Source organism: Ochotona princeps, chromosome 16 (assembly GCF_030435755.1).
Source record: "Ochotona princeps isolate mOchPri1 chromosome 16, mOchPri1.hap1, whole genome shotgun sequence".
Taxonomy (NCBI): Eukaryota; Metazoa; Chordata; class Mammalia; order Lagomorpha; family Ochotonidae; genus Ochotona; species Ochotona princeps.
Window position 1 is genome coordinate 49,239,016 of NC_080847.1, and position 20,161 is coordinate 49,259,176.

Sequence of the window (20,161 nt, forward strand, 5' to 3'; positions counted from 1 at the left end):
AAATCTTAAAAAAGGAAAAAAGATCTTGGCTCAGCACAGAAAATGCAGGTGGTACGCATCCCCATTAGTCTGCTCATAGCGCCAATAATCCTGGCTCTGCACTGGCACTGTTGGAATTGCAGAAATTCCAAACTTTCGTGGATCCCAACAGCCCTGTGTGTGGGCATTATTGAGAGCTCCTCTACCAGGTGGGGAAACTGAGGCACGGACAGGCTAAGAGTTCCAGGCAATGCAGAAAAGCGGCAGACTGGAATTCAGCCCTGGGCTCTCTGGCTCAATCCACTCGTGTTGATGTCTTTTTAAATCGGCCGACTGTGCACAACCAGGCCCTTCGGTGTGGTGCCCAGCCAGGGCCTCCCGCGCGCGGGCAGAGCGGCACCTGACTCAGAGCCCCTGCTGCGAGGACTCCTAGGCGAAGTTTAGGGCCTGGAGGCGGAGCTCCGGCGAAGGGGTGGGGCGTGCGCGTCCTGGCCCAATGGGGAGGCCTTGGGGCGGGGCCTTCCTTCCGTCTGTGTCCAGCACGCGAGTCTTCCTCGCAGTTCCATCTACCGCGCCGGTGCCTCCGGCGTCCCCAGAGGTCTCCACCCCCCAGCCCACCTGCCCAGCCCGCTGCCCCTTCCCGTTATCCCCCCGACCTCAGCCCGGCTCCCACGAGCCTCGTCATCATGGGTGATGGAGGAGAGGGCGAGGACGAAGTCCAGTTCCTGCGGACGGTACGTGTCTGTGGGTCGGGTTGTGGGGGTGGGGGGCTGTCTTTACTTGTCTGTGGTCTCTGAGGGTCGAGACCTCTTCCCTTGGGTGACATCTCCTAATCCCCTCTCACCACATAGAGTAATTAGGATTTGGGGCTCTGGATTGGGGAGGGGGTCTTGGGCTGCCCTTTCTCCGTATATTATGGATTTGTCCCTGGCAAGGGGAGGGAGCACTGAAGGAGCAACCCACCCAGCCACCACCCTGGACGCAGGCACTTGGGGGAAGGAGGCTCTAATTCCTAGGCTTAATTTAGCCAACCCGCCACCCCCACCCCAGCCCTAATTCTTTTTTGACTCTAGGCTCTGACCTACTTAAATTTGGGGGGAAGGGGAATGGGGTGCGCTGGAGGGCATAGCCCCTTCTCAACTCCCAGCCAAGAAGAGTCTCCTTGGAGTGTGGTCCCTCGGGTCGTGGGCTTTTGTCGCCCCCCTTGGTTTGGGGCAAGAGGATCCCAGGGGGCTGCGAATGGCCTCTGAGGGTCCCTGTTCGTCCCTGGCTGCCTGGGGCCCTCTCCACCCAGGCCTGCTGTCTCTCTGTCCCTGGCGCTCAGCCCCCTACATTTCACTCTCTTGCTCCACCTCTCCTTGCTTTTCTGATCACCAGCGTGGGGGCAGGGATGGGGATGGGAGTGACAGGTGTCCCTCCCAGAATAGCCCTGGTCAGGGGGCAGGGAGAGGGTGGAGAAGGGAGAGAGTGGAGGGGGGAGGGAGAAAGGGGGATGGGTTCCTCTCCCAGCTGTCCCACCTTGGTCTCTCTGTGGCTCAGCTAGGTATGGGAAATTCTCCGGCCAGGTTGGCTGACCCTGCACTGACCCCTCCTGGGCTCTGAAAAATGCTGACACAGCATTCTGGACCCAGAATAGGATCCTGGCAAGCTGGGTCTGGTTTCCGGGGAGGGAGGGAGGGACACACAGCTGGGGCTGGACGTGAAGGATGGGGACAGCTGGACAGGAGGCCACTTGCAGAAGGGATGCTTGCCTGGCCTTGCGTTCCTTTAGCAGGCTCCGTGGTTTGGGCTTAGGCCCTCCCTGGCCATCATAAGCTCATAGTCATGGCCACCAGGCCCAGAGCTGCCAGCCTTTGTCAGGCCCTGTGCCCAGGGCCTCGGCCTTCTGGGGCATCTAATTATATCCTTGCTGCCCTAGCTTCTGAGGTAGGACCCTATCTTTATCTCCCTGGGAGACCTGAGGAAAAGAAGGATCCAGTGGTAGAATCAGTTGCCCAAGGTCAAGGCCAGAGAGTGGCATCTCTGGATGCCCTGTGGCCCAGCTCCTCTGCTTTCACTGGAAGTGCTGAGCCCAGACTTGCGTGGAGAGCCTTGGGGTTCCAGCAGCTCTGGGCCCCCAATGGGGTCCATGTTTTTTTCCTGTTCGTTATTGAGGTCTTGTAGTTGATTTTGTCAGCTGTTTTGGGCCCTAGCACACCAGTGAGGAACATACTTTGCTTTCGACCCACTGCATGGGTACAGATAGGCAAACTCCACTGTATTGATGTGAAATTGACAAGCAACAGATTCCGCCTGTTTTAGGTGAAGGCGGTTCTATGACAGGTTGCACACAGCCATGATCTGGGGCCTTTAGGGCATGCTGCTGCTGCAATTGGAGGTCTAGCCTGCTACACTGTGGCATCGGCCCTTCACAATCTGGTTTTTGTTTATTTGTTTGTTTTTAAATGTTTACCAGGGCTGGTCTATAGCATAGTAGCTTAAGTCTCTGCCTGTGATGCCAGCATGTATATGGACACTGATTTGAATCCTGGCTGCTCCGCTTCTGATCCAGCTCCCTGCTAAAGTACCTGGGAAAGCAGCAGAAGATGGCCCAAGTCCTTGGCCCCTGTACTCACATGGGAGACCTGGAAGAAACTCCGGGCTTCTGGCTGTAGACCAGCCCAACTCTGGCCGTTGCAGTCATTTGGGAAATGAGCTGACAGATGGAAAATCTGTCTCTTCTGTCTCTGTAATTCTGTCTTTCAAATAAAAATAAACTTTAAAAAAATATTTGAGAGGAGGAGAGATCTCCTGTCTGCTCATTCACTCCCCAAATGCTCACTGAAATAAGTTTCACAAAATACAGGCAGCCCTGGGAGCATGGCATTTTCTGTCTTTGCTCGATTTCATTTTTCAGCAGCCCCTCTTTTTTTTTTTAAGATTTGGTTTATTTTTATTTGAAAGTCAGATATGCAGAGTGGAGGAGAGACAGAGAGGAAGATCTTCCATCCAATGATTCACTCTCCAGGTAGACGCAACGGCAGGAGCTGTGCCGATCTGAAGCCAGGAGCCCAGAAGCTAGGAGACTCTTCTGGGTCTCCCACACGGGTGTAGGGTCCCAAGGCTTTGGGCCGTCCTCAACTGCTTTCCCAGGCCACAAGCAGGGAGCTGGATGGGAAGTGGAGCTGCCGGGATTAGAACTGGTGTCCAGGGACCCGGCGGCGTGGCCTAGTAGCTAAAGTCCTCACCTTGAACGCGCCCTGGGATCCCATGTGTCCACCGGTTCTAATCCCGGCAGCTCCACTTCCCATCCAGCTCCCTGCTTGTGGCCTGGGAAAGCAGTCGAGGATGGCCCAAAGCCTTGGGACCCTGCACCCGTGTGGGAGACCCGGAAGAGGTTCCTGGTTCCCGGCTTCGGATCGGCACAGCACCGGCCATTACGCTCACTTGGGGAGTGAATCATCGGACAGAAGATCTTCCTCTCTGTCTCTCCTCTCTGTATATCTGACTTTGTAATAAAAATAAATCTTTAAAAAAAAAAGAATATAGAGGGACAAAAATCTTAAAAAAAAAAAAAAAAAGAAAAGAAAGAAAGAAGAAGAACTGGTGTCCATATGGGATGCTGGTGCATGCAAGGCGAAGACTTTAGCCACTAGGCTACTGCGCCAGGCCTGCAGCAACTCTTCTTCCTAGACTGTGGGGGCTGAGGTTTCTCCAACACTAGCCCAGGTGAGAATCCCTGGGGGACCCCTGAGAGGCACTGGTTCCTGCTGAGCTCAGCTGTACTGCAGCCCAGCACCCTCCAGCCTTGGGTCTTTTTTGCAGTCTGACTCTCTTTCTGGAACATTCTTTGCCATCACCTCCTCTCATTCCCTCCCTCCAGAGGAGCAGGCCCAATTCCTTCTCATCATTCAGACAAGGCTCAGTTCAAATGTCACCGCCTTGGAGAGGCTGTCGCTTTCTGGCTCACTAATGTCATCCCTCCCCTCACAAAACCACCCTCTTACATCACCCTGGGTTATTTTTTCCTTAACACTTATCGCTGGCATGAATATGATGTATTTGCTCACCTATTGAGTGTCTGTCTTCACCACTAAGATGGTGGAGGGCTCCCTGAGGGCTGAGAATTTTGTCGGCATTATTTGCTGTGTCTCCTCCTTGCCTGGCACAGGACCTGGCGCATAGCATAGCTCAGGAAGTTATCATAGTGTAAGCCTGGCACACAAGGCTGCCCCAGAACCTGGTGACTGCCAGCCATAGGATGCCCCTGAGTAGGTATGAGGAGTCTCCGACTAATTTGCAGAAATTGCACATCATCTTTTCACTCCATTGAAACTATTTGTTTATGAGGTGAGGGTGGGGAGCGAGAACAAGCTCCATTCACTATTTCACTCCCCAAATATCATCCGGAGGGAGGCTGGAACCCAGGTACTTGGCTACGGCCTCCCCAGGTCTCCATGGGTGGGAAGCTGGAGTCAGGAGTCTGAGCTGGGCATGTAAGCCAGGTGTGGCAGCATGGCCTGTGGGCCTCTCAACCACTGCATGCCCACTGCTTCCATGGAGTCTTTGAGGTCCCTTCCTAAGTGTCCAGTGTGTACCAACAGGTCAGTGTCAAGGGTGAGAAGCCATTGGGGGGCAGGGCGGGCTGGACGGCAAGACGGCAGCCTCTGGTGAGTAGTGGGTTCATGTGGGCCACCATCCAGGGTGGGAACATGTTGATGGGCTATGCCAAGTGACTTCAGGCAAGACACCTGAACCATTTCTGTGTGTTTAAATGGAGTACTCCCTGCTTTCTCAGTGGCTCAGAACTAGGGTCTCCATGACTGTGAGCAGCAGGTAGTCTCCTTGGCCATCCCCCGCCTCGGGGGCTGTCATTATTAGTTATGCATGATAGAGATGGCTACTATAGGACTATGAGGGTATGTCTGAAAGTTCTGGAAAGTTGGCTTATTTTTGGTGCCAAAAGTTTGAAAGTCATGCATGAGATGTTCAAAGAGTTTATGGAAATGTATATTGTCAAATAACTGCATTGATTTCAGTTTGCACCCGAATCAACTTATGTTTTAATCACGCATCCATACACTTTTCAAATGACCCTTGTATATTCACAGGGGACCTAGAGTTCTGAGGGCATGGTGAGTAGAGTCCCAGCGCCAGAACTCAAAATCCAGCTGTGTCCCCTTGCTGTCCGTGTAACCTTGCTCAGGTCACCTTACCTCCCTGCGCCTCAGTTTCCTCTCCTTTACGGAACCTCACAGGGTTGTTGTGAAGGTAAAATGGATTTAACACAGGTCAGCACAAAGAAAATTCTTTGTTCTTTCTTTTAGATTTTTTTTTAATTGGAAAGGCAGATTTACAGAGAGAAAGAGAGATAGAGGGGGATTTCCCATCCACTGGTCCACTCCCCAGCTGGCTGCCCCAGCCAGAACCAGGAGCTTCTTCTGTGTCTCCCATGTGGGTGTAGGATCCAAGGAGTTGGGCCATTTCTGTTGCTTTCCCAGGCCAAAACCAGAGCTGGATCAGAATTAGAGCAGCTAGGCTAGAATTGGTGCCCATGTGAAATGCTGGAGCTACAAGAGGGAGGATAAGCCTGTTGAGCCACAGGTCAGCCACAAACTACTTTGATCTTAAAATGTTATTTGTAAGGAACTGTATAGTAGAATATTATATCGAGATGTGAAGATACAATGCAGTATGCAACTCTATTTCCAACTCAAAGATGGACTCCAAATGAAACTGTTAAATATATCTTGACAATTGGTTGCTGGACTTTGCTGTTGTCCATACCTATGGTGTCAGGATATACTTATGCAGCAGAATGATGGACTTATGAGTGTTTGTGAAGGACTGTTTGTGTAGGAATATAGGGGAAGTCAGTGTATGTGTGTGTTTGGGGGGGGGGGGATTTGGACAGGAGGAAAGGGGAAATCCCAGAGCCTGTAGAACTGTATCATAAAATAAGTTTAAAATGCTATGTATAATCTTGAAATGATTTGCAACCTTGGAAAAAGTTGCAAGATAAATTCAAAGAACTCCTATCTTGCCTTCCCCTCATTTTAAGATTTTGTGACCTCTACTTGTATCTTTTCTCTCCAAATGCTTTTCCTGTGACTTTAGTGCCCTTCATCTCTAAATACTTCAGTGTGTGCTACCTAAAACTCAAGGTGACCTGGTACAAACCCACAGGATGGTGGTCAAAGCTAGAGGATGAGGGGACCCAGCTGAGCCGCCATACGCTGTCAGCTTCCACCAGGGGGCGCCTCCGTGCCCTCCAGGGCTTGACCCTGCAGGCTGGATCCAGTGGCACGGCTCAGGTGCCATGGAGAAGGCCTGGGTAAATGAAGGGTGTGTGTGTGTGTGTGTGTGTGTGCGTGTGTGTGTGTGTGTGTGTGTGTGTGTTTAGAGCAGGGGGAGCTCAGAAGGAGATTTCATCCTGCTTCCTGAGATCAGCCATAGCTTTGCAGATCTTCCTGGGCAGCTCTCAAGGCCCCTGCTCCCCCCAGGGTGGCCTCTTTTCCCTGTAGAGATAACACTGGCGTGTCTTCCAGGGATGGCTGTCAGTCCAGGGCAGCCGGCTCAGCCCTGACCCAAGTTGTGTGGATCGGTGTTATTGGTCACTAGCTTAATTTGTTCAGCTTATTTGAGGGGGGAAAAGGGAGGGAGAGCCAAAACTTAGCTCCAGTCCCTCACTCTCATATTAATGACACAGCTTCCTGCCAGGGTGTATAGCAGCAGGAAGCTGGATCCGAATCAGTGTGGGGACTCGAACCCATGCACTCTATACGGGAGTCGGGGAGGATGGAGGTTTCCCAAGTAGCCTCCTAACCTCTGCCTGGTCACTGTCTTTCTCCAAGAAGGATGGGCAGGCATCTGTGTTTCGCAGGGCGCCTGGGGTCCTCAGCCAAGCCCGCTCTGTGACCCGTGCCCTCACTGCACCCCCTAGGACGATGAGGTGGTCCTGCAGTGTAGCGCCACAGTCCTCAAGGAGCAGCTGAAGCTGTGCTTGGCGGCCGAGGGCTTCGGCAACCGCCTCTGCTTCCTGGAGCCCACCAGCAACGCCCAGGTCTGTGCCGGCTGCACCTGCACAGGGGTGGGGTTGGAGGCTAGCCCACCCTGGGGAGCTGACAGGGTGGGGGTTGAGCGCAGGGTGCCTGAGGGGGTGTGGTGGGTCTGAAAGGTCATTGGTAGTAGCGGGCTGGGGTAGATGCTCTGAGGGGCTGAGACTTGGGGTAAGGGTGGAGGGCGTCTGGGGCTGAGGGGTCAGTGGGCCCCCTGGGATGCTGTGGAGGGGGCTGTCTGAGGAGGGTTGCGGTGGTCTGGGGTGGGAGGCAGCAGGGCTGCCAGGACCTGGAATCCTGTGAGGGAGGAGGTGTCAGGGCTAAGGGAGGCAGAGTCCGGGTCTGGTGATGAGAGGCTGGAGATTGAGGGGGCGCCTCAGGTGGCACCCTCCAGCGGCTGTCAAGTGGGTACTTGCAGGCAAAAGTAGCAACTAGGGCTATCAGACCAGCATGTCTGATGGGGTGGCAGGGGGCTGAGGCTCCCCAGGAAATGAGGTGGGACTGAGGGAACGTGGGCAGGACTGCAGTCTAGAAGCTTCTGTGGGGTTTGGCTCAGGCCTTGAGGCGTCTGAGGGGGGAAGCAGGGGAGAGCTACAGCAGCAGCGTGTGTGAGGGGTGCAGCAGAGGGCAGGGATCTCTGTGGGGTTGGGGTGGGGCAGGAGCATCTCAGGAGCTTAGATTTTCAGTGCATCAGGAAATGGCATTCTAGAATCTTCAGGCTTCCTCTTCTGACGCTTCCCTCCTCCTGCTAGAATGTGCCCCCTGATCTGGCCATCTGCTGCTTCATCCTGGAGCAGTCCCTGTCGGTCCGTGCCCTGCAGGAGATGCTGGCCAACACGGTGGAGGCTGGCGTGGAGGTGAGGCCCCGGGGAGTGGGCTGTGGGGTTAGGCTTGGGCTGGGCAGGATATATGGGGGCCATTCACCTTCTACTCTTCTTCCTCTCTTGCCCCGCCCACACAGGCCCTCAATTTGGATAAGTGGGTAGGTTTGGCCTTGGGTTTCACCTGTCCTTCCCTCGCCTCCTGACCCCAGGCCCGCCTCTCAGGCCCACACACTGCACACTGGGGTTGCGAGGGGTTCTCCCTGCACCTCTTGTCAGGAGCTGTGGAGCCCAGAACAGGCCAGGCAGACAGGCAGGCAGGAAGGAAGGGGGCGGGGCCTCGGAGCCCCCGGAGCCCCTTGCCTGCTCCTTCCTTCCAACCCTGACCCGGCTCCTCTCCGCATGGACCTCCCCTCTACCCCTCACCTCCACAACCTCCCCCTCCCGGCATGGGACCCCTCCAGTCCAGGAGCGGGTCCGCCATGTGATCCTGTAGCTCCCATCACATGGCCCCTCAGAGCATGGGCATGTGGCCACTGTGGCTGGAGGCATGAGGCCACGGGGCAACCCAAAGAGCTCCCCTCCTAAGGAGGGCAGAAGGTCTTGGTGCTCCGGAGGGGTGTGACAGCCCAGGTCACCTTGTCACGGCGGGTGATGATGCTCCCTTACCTGACAACTGCTGGGACTCTCCCAGGGCACCTGTCCGCGGCTCAGAGGGGACCACGGTCCACAGAACATGAGCTATGGGAACTTTTCCTGAGTGTCCCTAGGCACCTGGAAGGTGACCTTGGGGCACGGTCAACAAGGCGAAGGAGGCAGAGGGGCTCCCAGGCTGCAGGCTCCTCAGAGACACAGCCCCCTTGCCTCCATGGATGGGGAAACTGAGGCAGAACAGCTGTTGAGGGTTTGAGCAGAGTTGTTCTTCCCTCCAGGTCTGAGCATGGTGTTATGTGAGCAATGGCGTTATTTGCTCACATAACACCACGGCTCTTGGGCTTAGGAGTCGGGGGTTTGTGTTAACTTTGTGTCCTCCCTCCCCCTACAGTCATCCCAGGGCGGGGGACACAGGACACTCCTGTATGGCCATGCCATCCTGCTCCGGCATGCACACAGCCGCATGGTGAGTCTCTGCATGAGGGGGCTATGTACAGGGGGCAACCAGAAGCAGGCTGACCTTGCTTCTCCCGCCCTAGTACCTGAGCTGCCTCACTACCTCACGCTCCATGACTGACAAGCTGGCCTTCGACGTGGGGCTGCAAGAGGATGCGACAGGTACAGGGGTGTGGTGGAGGCGTGGGGCTTGGTGGGGGCGGGCAGGTAGGCAGGCAGCAGTGGGAACCCACTAGGCAGAGAATGGGTGGTGGCAACAGCATCTGGCTAAGGACCTGAGGTCGGGGGAGGGGAGCTCAGTGGCTGTGCATGCTGGGAAGGCAGCGTGCTGATGGCCCTGCCTCTAGGAGAGGCCTGTTGGTGGACGATGCACCCAGCCTCCAAGCAGAGATCTGAAGGCGAGAAGGTTCGTGTGGGTGATGACATCATCCTCGTCAGTGTTTCCTCTGAGCGGTACCTGGTGAGCCATCCCTCTCCCCCACCCAGCTCCTGCTGCACCCAGGGCTGGGGGCTGTGCTGGGTCAGCCCCATCTCCTTGTTGGTTTACCTGGCTGCCCTCCACCCTCTAAAATCCATGTTCTTCATTTCTGGTTTCCTAACATCCCATGTTCTAATTTTTGTATCCCTGCACTGGCCCCGTGTCATTTCCTAACTGGATCCCCATTTTTAACCTTTAACCCTGAAACTCTTGTCATCCTACAATCCTCTTTGATCGCCTTCTGGTGGTTGCCCCCAGCACCTGTCGACGGCCAGCGGGGAGCTCCAGGTTGACGCCTCCTTCATGCAGACACTATGGAACATGAACCCCATCTGCTCCTGTTGTGAAGAGGGTGAGGGTCCCTAACCTCTGGCCCCCTAAGCAGAGACCCTTGAAACAGACCCCTTGACCCCCCAGGGTTGCTTCTCAGACATACCCAAGCCAAGAGGGGGGGCCTTAGACCACAAGCCTAAGCCTCCCACTTGCCTATCCTATTGAACCCTCAGCCAGAAACTGAGAGCTAAGATCCCTAGACCCTAAAGTCAGCATCTGAAGACCACAGTCTTGGTCCCCAAAGCTTCCACGCCAGGTTCAAGCTCCAGCACTCAGAGCCCTAAATACATAACCATAGAACTTCACATATGGATATATCCCTTGGACCTTGAGCAGAGACCGTGACGTCAGCCCCATACACCCACCCCTCAACTCAGATGTCAGCCTACCACTAAGACTTCTAAGCTTTAGCCTGAAACCTCAGAAACCAAACTCCACAAGTGAGACTTCCCAGTTCCCATGCCTGTGGTCAGACGCCAGAGCGTGGCTCTAAATCTTACCCCTGCTTCTCAAACTGAAGACTTCAATCTCAGACCAGACCAAAGCCCAGGAACTCTGACCCCAGAGCCAGGGAAGGCCATATCCGAGCCTCTGACCATGCACTCTCAGCCCAGCCTCAGAAATCCCAGCTCTGAACCTGCAGCCACAGCCACCTCCAACCCCAGATCTCATCCTTGCATGCCCAGACTCTAGGTTTAGGTCCCCACCCTCAGATCCCAAATCTCAGACTCCAATTTGCACCTCCATAAACCTCTCCCAGCTGTTTCACACCCTGGGTACAGAACTCCAGCTGCAACCTCCACCACCCACAAGGGACAGCCGGGACTCCTGGCTATTCCCCAACCTCACCATGGCCTCCTTCCCCTGTTCCTCTCCAGGCTATGTGACGGGGGGCCATGTCCTCCGCCTCTTCCATGGACATATGGACGAATGCTTGACTATTTCAGCTGCCGACAGTGATGACCAGCGCAGGTCTGGGCTTGGCACAAGAGGGGCCTGCAGGGGGTGGTGGCGGGGCAGGGACCAGGTTCTCTGTGTGTGTGTGTGTGTGTGTGTGTATGGGGGAGTGCAGAGCCTGACTCCCCACCCTCCCATTTCCCTGTCTTCCCAGGCTTGTCTATTACGAGGGGGGAGCTGTGTGCACACATGCCCGCTCCCTCTGGAGACTGGAGCCACTGAGAATCAGGTGCACGGGGGGATGGGCTGAGGAGGGGGGAGGTTTGGCGGGGGAGGGGCACTGCTAGGAGAAGAGAAGGGATCTTGGAGGAAGGTCTGAGAAAGATTGGAAAATTCAGAGAACTTCTCAGAATGGAAGGTGTTTGGGGACCCTAGGGTGGTAGAAGAATGGTGGTTTTGGGAGAGTGGGGGTCTCTGAGGGAGAGAAGAGAGTAGGGGGCTTGAGGAGGCTTGGAGCAAGACTGTGCATGGGAGGCCTTGAGGCATGGGGATCGTCTGACTGCCCTCACTCCTCCGCAGCTGGAGTGGGAGCCACCTGCGCTGGGGCCAGCCGCTGCGAATCCGACATGTGACCACTGGGCGGTACCTGGCGCTCACTGAAGATCAGGGCCTGGTGGTTGTCGACGCCAGCAAGGCCCACACCAAGGCTACCTCTTTCTGCTTCCGCATCTCCAAGGTCAGTGGGGTTCTAGGTGCCCTTACTCAGCTGGGGCCCTGAATCCTGACCCTCCCCAGCCCCCAACCCTTCCATCTCTCAGTGAAATTCCCTCGGCTTCTGACCTCAGACCTCTGCCCCTGCAGGAGAAGCTGGATACAGCCCCCAAGCGAGATGTGGAGGGCATGGGGCCCCCCGAGATCAAGTACGGGGAGTCACTGTGTTTTGTGCAGCATGTGGCCTCGGGCCTGTGGCTTACCTACGCGGCCCCAGACCCCAAGGCGTTGCGGCTGGGCGTGCTGAAGAAGAAGGTGAATGAGGAGCTGGTGCTGAGAGACGAGGAAGGCAGGGGTTGGGAGCAGATCGGGCAGGGCCCTGTGGCCTTGGGTCTTACCTGAGTGATACAGGGCTACATGTGCGGGTTCTGAGCAGGACAGGAGGGTGTCCTGTTCCAGGGGGAACAGACTGGAGGCAGGGGAGAGCTGATGTGGGAGGCCAGGGAGGAATTAGGGTGACAGCTGGTCCAGCTGCAACATGCCGATGACAGGACAGGGCGGAGGCTGTGGATGGAGGGGAGGGCAGAGATTCTGTTTTAAGGCCATGTTTTGTGAGTGCGGTCACCAGGGTTTGCCAGCTGATTGGTGTTGTGGGGAGTTGGAGGGGTGGGAAGGAATGTCACTGTTTTTGCCCTGAGTGACTGGGGACATGGAGGTGTTGTTATTAATTGGTTTGGGGACACTGAAGCGTCAGCTCAGAAGGATAGGGTTTTGATCCTGAATGGCTGCAGTAGAGCCACTCGGTCAAGTCCTGCTGAGTGAGTGCATGGGAAGCCTGGACAGGCACCTGATTGCACAAAATGGAGCCTGCAGTTGAATACACAAGCTGCTGTGTGGTTGGATATGTGAGGGCTTGAGCCAGAGATGAATGTGTAGCCGTCATCAGCAGGTGCATGGCATTTTCAGCCTCCAGGTTGGACAGTGTCCTGGCGAGGTCAGGGGAAAGCCGGCAGCGCACTGGTCTCACCTTGTAGAAAGGTGGCCAGGCATTCTCTCTGGGATATGATGGGTTTGGTATGCTGTGAGAACTTTCTGGAAGTGGGGAGGTGTTAAGTCAGTAGTAGAAATAAGCAGAGAAGGTCTGACCTGGAGAAGGACGACACAGAGAGAGACAAAGAAGGAGAGAGATGCAAAATGAGATGAGAGAGATGGCAGGTGGTTAGGAGGAGGAGAAGGAAGATGGGGCAGATGAGGAGGGATAGAAAGAGACTGGCAGAGCTCCTGTGCCATGGGGACCAATGAAGGACTGCAGTGTGGACATAGGTCTGGGGGCATGGCACTGAGGGGCTGCGTCCCCCACCCCGGCCCCCACTGACCCTCTGTGCTGCCACTCCCAGGCCATGTTGCACCAGGAAGGCCACATGGACGACGCGCTGTCCCTGAGCCGCTGCCAGCAGGAGGAGTCGCAGGCTGCCCGCATGATCCACAGCACGGCTGGCCTCTACAACCAGTTCATCAAGTGAGCACCTGCTGCCTGCCAGCCTGGGGCCCCTGTTCCTGCATTCAGGCCCCTGACCGTGGGGACTTCTGCCGTCCACACTCCTAACAACTCAATTCTCACTTCTGTGCTGTTGACCTCTAGTTCGGGCTCCACAACCATGGGAGTGGACTTCACATTTCTTTTTAAGAGTTACTATTCTTACAGTTTTATTTAAAAAAAAAAAATGTACTGACTTGAAGGTATAGTGACGAGGAGAAAGGGAGACAGAGGTCTTCGACTTGCCGGCTCATTCCCCACGTGGTGGCCATGGCTGGAGTTGGGTCAGGCCAAAGTCATGAACTACACAGTTGGGTCACCCTTCAAGTGCTTGCTGAGGTACATTATCAGGGAGCTGGGTCAGAAGTGGAGCAGCCAGGAGTGAAACCAGAGCTTATATGGGTGCTGGCACTGTGGACAGTGGCTTTATCTGCTACACCACAGCACCAGCCCCGATTGTATGTTTTTTTTTTTAAGATTTATTTATTTTGATTACAAAGTCAGATATACAGAGAGGAGGAGAGGTAGAGAGAAAGATCTTCCATCTGATGATTCACTCCCCAAGTGGCTGCAATGGCTGGAGCTGAGCCAGTCTGAAGCCAGGATCCCGGAGCCTCTTCTGGGTCTCCCACACAGGTGCAGGGTCCCAAGGCTTTGGGCCGTCCTCGACTGCTTTCCCAGGCAACAAGCCTGGGAAGTGGGGCTGCCTGGATTAGAACCAGCGCTAGGCAAGGACTTTAGCCAATAGGCTGCCATGCTGGGCCCCCCTTAATTGTATTTCTTAACAAAGACTTATTTATTTAAGGCAGAATTAGAGAGAGAGAGAGAAAGAGAGAGAGATCTTGCATCTACTGGTTTATTCTCCAGTATGGCCACACATGGGCTAAGCTGTAACATTCTGAAGCCAGGAGCCAGGAGTGGCTTCTGGATCTCCCAAATGAGGGTGCCCAAGTCCTTGGGCTGTCCTCCTCTGCTTTCCCAGGCCATAAGCAGGGAGCTGGATAGGAAGTGGAGTGGCTAGGTCTTGAACTGGTCCGTGTAGGATGCTAACGATGCATACCACAGCTTAATTAGCTATGCCCTAGCTGGTGCCCCAGGTATTTCTGACCAGTAACGCCAGCTCCCTGGTTTTGGATCGCCCCAGCCCTGACTCCCGCTTCTTTGTGACCCCCTGTGCCTCCTTGGGGGTCGATCGCAGTCGCAGCTCTGTCCTAGGCTGCCGCGTGATCCTGGGCTAAGCTTGGCCTTTCCCTCCCTGCGTCTCATTTTCCTGCTCTGCGGCGGTGATGTCGGTGCCTGGCCCTGCCTGACACCTCAACACTCCTGGCAGGGGCCTGGACAGCTTCAGCGGGAAGCCACGGGGCTCGGGGCCACCGGCTGGCTCTGCGCTGCCTATCGAGGCCGTCATCCTGAGCCTGCAGGACCTCATCGGCTACTTCGAGCCGCCCTCGGAGGAGTTGCAGCACGAGGAAAAGCAGAGCAAGCTGCGGAGCCTGCGCAACCGCCAGAGCCTCTTCCAGGAGGAGGTGCGGCCGGCAAGGGAGGGCGGGGCCTGTGGGGCGGGGGCGGGGCGGACGAGGCGTTGGGCCAATGTGAACTGAGGGGGCGGGCCTCGCTGGGCCAATGTGAACCGAGGGGGCGGGCCTAGGGAGGGAAAACGGGACTTTGCGTGAGTGGGCGGGGCCTGCAGGGGCGGGATCGAGGGCGGGGCAGGTAAGGCGCTGGGCCAATGTGAACGTGTGGGGCGGACCTTGGGGGGGGCGGGTCTGTGGAGGACGTCAGGGCTCTGCTCGAGGGGGCGGGGCCTGGTCACAGAACCTGGAGGAAAATTGCACTTGATCTCAGCCAAAAAGCCGAGAAGCGATCCTGCAGGAAACTTGCAGGGTGTTCGGGAGAAACAGCCAAATTGCCTGACTTCGGGTTGGAAGGAGGAAAGAAATGGGGTAGCCGTATCTGTGGGGGCGGGGCTGCGGAATGGGGGAGAACGCAACTAGAGTGGGTATTGGAGGGTGGGTACGGGACTGGGGGTTTGTGTTTTGAGAGCGCTGAAGGAAGAGATTGAAGTGTTCTCAGCCCAGAGTGAGTGGCAGGGGCTGAGAGGCGTCACTGGAGGGGCCTGGACAAAGGTCGGAGTCCAATGCCTTCAGGTCGTGCTGGGGAAGCTTGTGGGTTCAAAGGCACCCAAACTTTCCTCCTCCTCTCCAGGGCCTCCTGCCCTGATGGGGGAGAAAGACCAAGAATGGAACTGAGAAGAATTAGTGCGGTGTATGCGAAACGCTGGGCCAGCAGGGGGCGGGTGTCTTCAGAGTCGTTACTTGGTACTTACACCTTGAACGTCGTGTCAAGGGCTCTACCTGCATGGCATCTTCCAAAAACCCCGGGATACAGATGGGGCCATGAAACTCAGAGAGATGCGATCAGGTGACAGGTATCTGTTCCATGAGGATGCCAGCTGTGAAAGAAGCAGACAAAACCTCTGTTCAGGTGAAGCTGACATGGCCTGGGGAGACCCATCAACGGCAGAGTGGATGGTGATGGGAGCCCAAGCCGGGGTGGGGAGTTCTGGGGTTTTGCAATTAGAGGTTCAATCTTTCTTTTTTTTTTTAAGATTTATTTATTTTTATTACAAAGTCAGATAAACAGAGAGGGGAAGATACAGAGAGGAAGATCTGTCCAATGATTCACTACCTAAGTGAGCACAGCGGACTGAGCTGTGCCGATCCAAAGCCAGGAGCCAGGAAATTCCTCCAGGTCTCCCTCACAGGTGCAGGATCCCAAGGCATTGGGCCGTCCTCGACTGCTTTCCCAGGCCACAAGCAGGAAGCTGGATGGGAAGTGAAGCTGCCGGGACTAGAACCGGCGTTCTTATGAGATCCCGGCGCATTCAAGGCAAGGACTTTAACCGCTAGGCCACGCTGCTGGGCCATGAAGTTCAATCTTTCCAGGTCACAGTTAGAGGCTGAAGCTGTTTGTTTCATTCCAACTGGAGTGTGCACTCTCCCAGGGCCCACGACTGCTCTTCCGAGTGACCTGGGCCAGGAGGTAGATAAGGCATTGCACACAGCAGCACTGTTGGTAGTCGCCTGCAGCTGGAAACAGCCCTGCCACCCCCCAACAACTGAATCGGTCACATGGCTTGTGCATGAGACACAATGCTGTTTGGCAGTGGAACAGAAAATGAAAGCAGGCAGGCACAATGTACTTGAATCTTAACACATAATACGCAGCAAAAGAATCCACCTACGAAAGACTTGGGATGGTATATCTTAAGTTCAAAAACAAGCAGAACACGGCTACACTGTTTATGCCCACTCAGATGGTAAAAACAGAAAAGCAAAGAAGAGCTTTCCATCAACCTTGGAGGCCATGGGCATCGCTGGTAGGGAGGGCTGTGTGATGGTGGGGGCTGGGGGAGTGTGTCCTTGGTCTGGGTCATGGTTAAACCTACCTACATTACTTGATTTGATGCTTGTTACCTTTGTCCAGGCCCCTCCTGTGACGCCTCTCAGCCCCTGCCACTCACTCTGGGCTGAGAACACTTCAATCTCTTCCTTCAGCGCTCTCAAAGCACAAACCCCCATTGAATTTGATCCTTGTTACTCAAGGGTTCTGGATTTGCAAACTTGCCTACTTCTACAATTTGCTTGCAGCCCTGAAATTGATACTCCCAGCATGTTGTGGTCATTTGTGGACATGCGCAGGAGGCAGAAAATTTGAGCCTTGGGCTGCGCGTGGTCCCAGCGGAGCTCCAGTGAGGCGGGGCCCTGCCTTCTGTTTCAGCTCACATTCTGTTCACAGGGCTCCTTTTGCAGTGTATTTAGTGCCTGTGGGTTTTTCCTTTGCATCTTTGTAGTTTTTGTTTTGATTGTTTCTTTCTTCTAAAGATTTATTTACTTTTATTTGAAAGGCATCTTCTGATTCACTGCCCAAATGGCTATAACAGCTGGAATGGAGACAATCCAGGAGCCAGGAGTGTCTTCCTGGTCTCTCCCATAGGTGTTGGGTCCCAAGGACTTGGACCATCTTCTGTTGATGTTCCAGGCACATGAACAGGGAACTAGATCAGCAGTGGAGCAGCCAGGACACGAACCAGCACCCTATGGGATGCCGGCACCAAGACATAGGCTTAGCCTACTATGCCACAGCGTTGGCCCCCACTGTTTTTTTTTTGTTTGTTTGTTTGTTTTGTTTTGTTTTGTTTTAGAAAGGGAGGGAGAAAGAGAGAGAGAGAGAGAGATCAATCTTATTTACTGGTTCACTTCCTAGATGCTGGGCCAGAACAGAGCTGGCAGCCCAGAACTTATTCTGGGTCCCCTACTTGGGTACCATGGATCCAGCCACTTGAGCCACCCATTGCCAGCTGCCTCACAGGCTGTGCAGTAACAAGAAGCTGCAATTGGAAGCAGAGCCAAGACTTGAACCCAAGCACTCTGAGATGGGATGTGAGCATTCCATTTGGCATCTTGTCCGTGGTGCCAAATCCCTGCCTCAGTGTCACTGTTTAAAATGGCTCCTTAGGACCAGGCGTGGTAGCCTGGTAACTATGTCCTCACCTTACATCCACTGGGACTTCATATGAGCACTGGTTCATATCCTGGCTGCTCCACTTCCCTTTTAGCCCCCTGCTTGTAGCCCGGGAAAGCAGTGGGAGATGGTCCACATGGGAGATCTGGAAGAAGCTCCTGGCTCCAGATCAGCTCAGCTCCAGCCGTTGAGGCCGCTTGGGGAGTGAACCAGTGGACGGAGGATCTTTCCCTCTGTCTCTCCTCCTCGCTGTAAATCTGACTTTCTAATAAAAATTAATAAAATCTTTAAAAATAAATGAATAAATAAATAAAACGGCTACTTAGTGTTCTGCCTAAATGCTGGGTATGGCTGTGATGCACTTCACTGAGATACTGTGTGTTAGAAAAGCTTTATTCGGGTGTGGGCACAGTGCTGTTGGCCATGGTTTTGACATGAAGTGTTTTTAAAATGAAACACACAGAAAATAAGGTTATGTTGTGGTTGGTTGATGGAAATGTGGGGACCAGAGACTGCCTTGGGTCCCTGTGTTTCCTGTCAGTAATGGTCCGGTACTGGCTAATTCTGCATTTGTGGTGATGGTCAGCACATACCTACCAAGAATAAGGAGAACTGACTGCATGTTTATTTTCATTTCTCTCTGTGTCACAATAAAAGACAAAAAGATGAGAATGTTGGAAAAAAGAAAGAGAAAGCAAAAACAGCTCCCTGATGTTGGGTCCTTTAGGACCAGGAGTGGGATGCTGAGGAGGCAGTGGGTGGAAAGGGAACTTCCGGAGGCGGAAGGAAGCTGGGTCTTAAGAAGGTTGGATTATTTGGGGTATGGAGGCAAAGAGAACAGGGACACTTATGGATAGCTGGGGAGGAGAATAGGCCATGGGACTGGCAGAGGCCATGAGGCTAATGGGTGATGGGACTGGTTCAGATGAGGGGGCACAGCCATAGTCACGAAGAGGTTGAAGGCAAGTGAGTGTGTCTAAGAGAGACACAGCAAGAATGTTCTGGGGCATTCACTGCGGCTCTCGTTTCCTCCATCCAGGGCATGCTCACCCTAGTCCTCAACTGCATTGACCGCCTGAATGTCTACACAACTGCTGCCCACTTTGCCGAGTATGCAGGGGAAGAGGCGGCTGAGTCCTGGAAGGAGATTGTTAACCTACTCTACGAGCTCCTGGGTAAGGGGCCCGGACCCTGAACCTCTGGTCTCAGCCCTGGATCCCCAGGGGCCACTGACCTGACTCTTCTGCCTTGCTTAGCCTCTCTGATCCGTGGCAACCGTGCCAACTGTGCCCTCTTCTCCACCAACTTGGACTGGGTGGTCAGCAAGCTGGACCGACTGGAGGCCTCGTCTGGTAGGAGAAGCCATGGGTGCTGGGGCGGGGCCCTGGAGGAGGGGAGGGCCCGGATCACGACATCTGTCCCTGTGGGCCTGGGCAGGCATCCTGGAAGTGCTGTACTGTGTCCTGATTGAGAGCCCCGAGGTGCTGAACATCATCCAGGAGAACCACATCAAGTCCATCATCTCCCTGCTGGACAAGCACGGGAGAAACCACAAGGTCAGCCCCTGACCCCTGGCCCCTGACCTCTGAACCTCGAACTCTTCCTAGAACTCCACTTACTCCCTCTACTCCCTACTCCAATTTGAACTCCACTCCCATAAACTTTTGTTTCAGCAGGAGGGACTCAAATTCATGGCCCTTAGATATTGCTTCTGGGCCTCAGATGTGTTGTTAGACCTCTGAAGTTTTTTTTTTTTTTTTTTAATATTGATTTATTTATTTGAAAGGCAGATCTGCAACAAGACAGGGTGAGATAAAGAGATTTTCCATTCATTGGTCCACTCCCCAATTGGCCTCAACAGCTGATGCTGGGTGGCGTCAAACTCTGAAGCCAGGAGCTTCTTCCAGGTCTCCCACATGGGTACAGGGGCCCAGACACCTGGTCCATCTTCTACCAGTTTCTCAAGCACATTCACAGGGAACTGGATCAGAAGTGGAACAGCTGCAACTTTAGCCACTAGGCTACTGCCCTGGGCCTGGCCCCAGAAATATTTTTTAAAATTTTCAAATTTTGGGTCCAGCATAGTAGACTAAGGCTAAAGTACTTGCCTTGAATGCTCTGGGATCCCATATGGATGCTGGTTTGTGTCCCGACTGCTCTGCTTCCCATCCAGCTCCCTGCCTGTGGCCTGGGAGGGTGGAAGAGGATGGCCTGAAGCCTTGATACCCTGAACCTGTGTGGGAGACCCAGAAGAAGCTCCTGGTTCCTGGCGTTGGATCAGCTCAGCTCCAGATGTTGTGGCCGCTTGGGGGAGAGAACCAGTGGACAGAAGGCCTTTTTCTCTGTCTCTCATTCTCTCTGTAGATCTGACTTTCCAATTAAAAAAAAAAATCTTTAAAAAAGTGTCCAATTTTATGACGTTTAGGTGGACTGCGTAGCAGATGTTTTGTAGTCTGCAGTAGTTCTTGTTCTACCCACCTCACCCATGTGCATTATCCGCAGACCCCCGACACTGCGAGTGTGCAGACCCTGCTCATCTATCTCTTCTGTGTCTCTCAGTGACCCTTTCACTCTGCCCTCTGACCTTTCACCTCACTACTCCAGTCTCCCTTATCCCAACCCTTATGATCCCCAGCCTCCTATCTGACCTCCTCTGACCCTTGACCTTTCTCTGGGTCTCTGACTTTGCTCATTCACTGCTTCCTATGAGTGAAGACCTTCCGGTCCTATCCTG

General features: G+C 54.4%; 1 protein-coding gene across 1 annotated transcript in view; it reads left to right on the top strand.

The window, feature by feature from the left end:
- The first annotated feature begins 540 nt into the window (after positions 1-540).
- The window catches only part of RYR1 (ryanodine receptor 1), a 101,359-nt gene continuing 81,738 nt past the window's right edge, over positions 541-20,161 (top strand). Inside the window, exons 1-16 of the mRNA XM_058674101.1 lie at positions 541-713; positions 6,902-7,021; positions 7,769-7,873; positions 8,883-8,957; positions 9,031-9,109; positions 9,295-9,407; positions 9,684-9,777; positions 10,637-10,730; positions 10,870-10,944; positions 11,235-11,391; positions 11,517-11,681; positions 12,764-12,885; positions 14,234-14,429; positions 18,467-18,602; positions 18,684-18,779; positions 18,865-18,983. Of these exons, the coding sequence (XP_058530084.1) occupies positions 666-713; positions 6,902-7,021; positions 7,769-7,873; positions 8,883-8,957; positions 9,031-9,109; positions 9,295-9,407; positions 9,684-9,777; positions 10,637-10,730; positions 10,870-10,944; positions 11,235-11,391; positions 11,517-11,681; positions 12,764-12,885; positions 14,234-14,429; positions 18,467-18,602; positions 18,684-18,779; positions 18,865-18,983 (1,794 nt within the window). The 5' untranslated portion in view covers positions 541-665. The remainder of the gene's footprint in view (positions 714-6,901; positions 7,022-7,768; positions 7,874-8,882; positions 8,958-9,030; positions 9,110-9,294; positions 9,408-9,683; positions 9,778-10,636; positions 10,731-10,869; positions 10,945-11,234; positions 11,392-11,516; positions 11,682-12,763; positions 12,886-14,233; positions 14,430-18,466; positions 18,603-18,683; positions 18,780-18,864; positions 18,984-20,161) is intronic.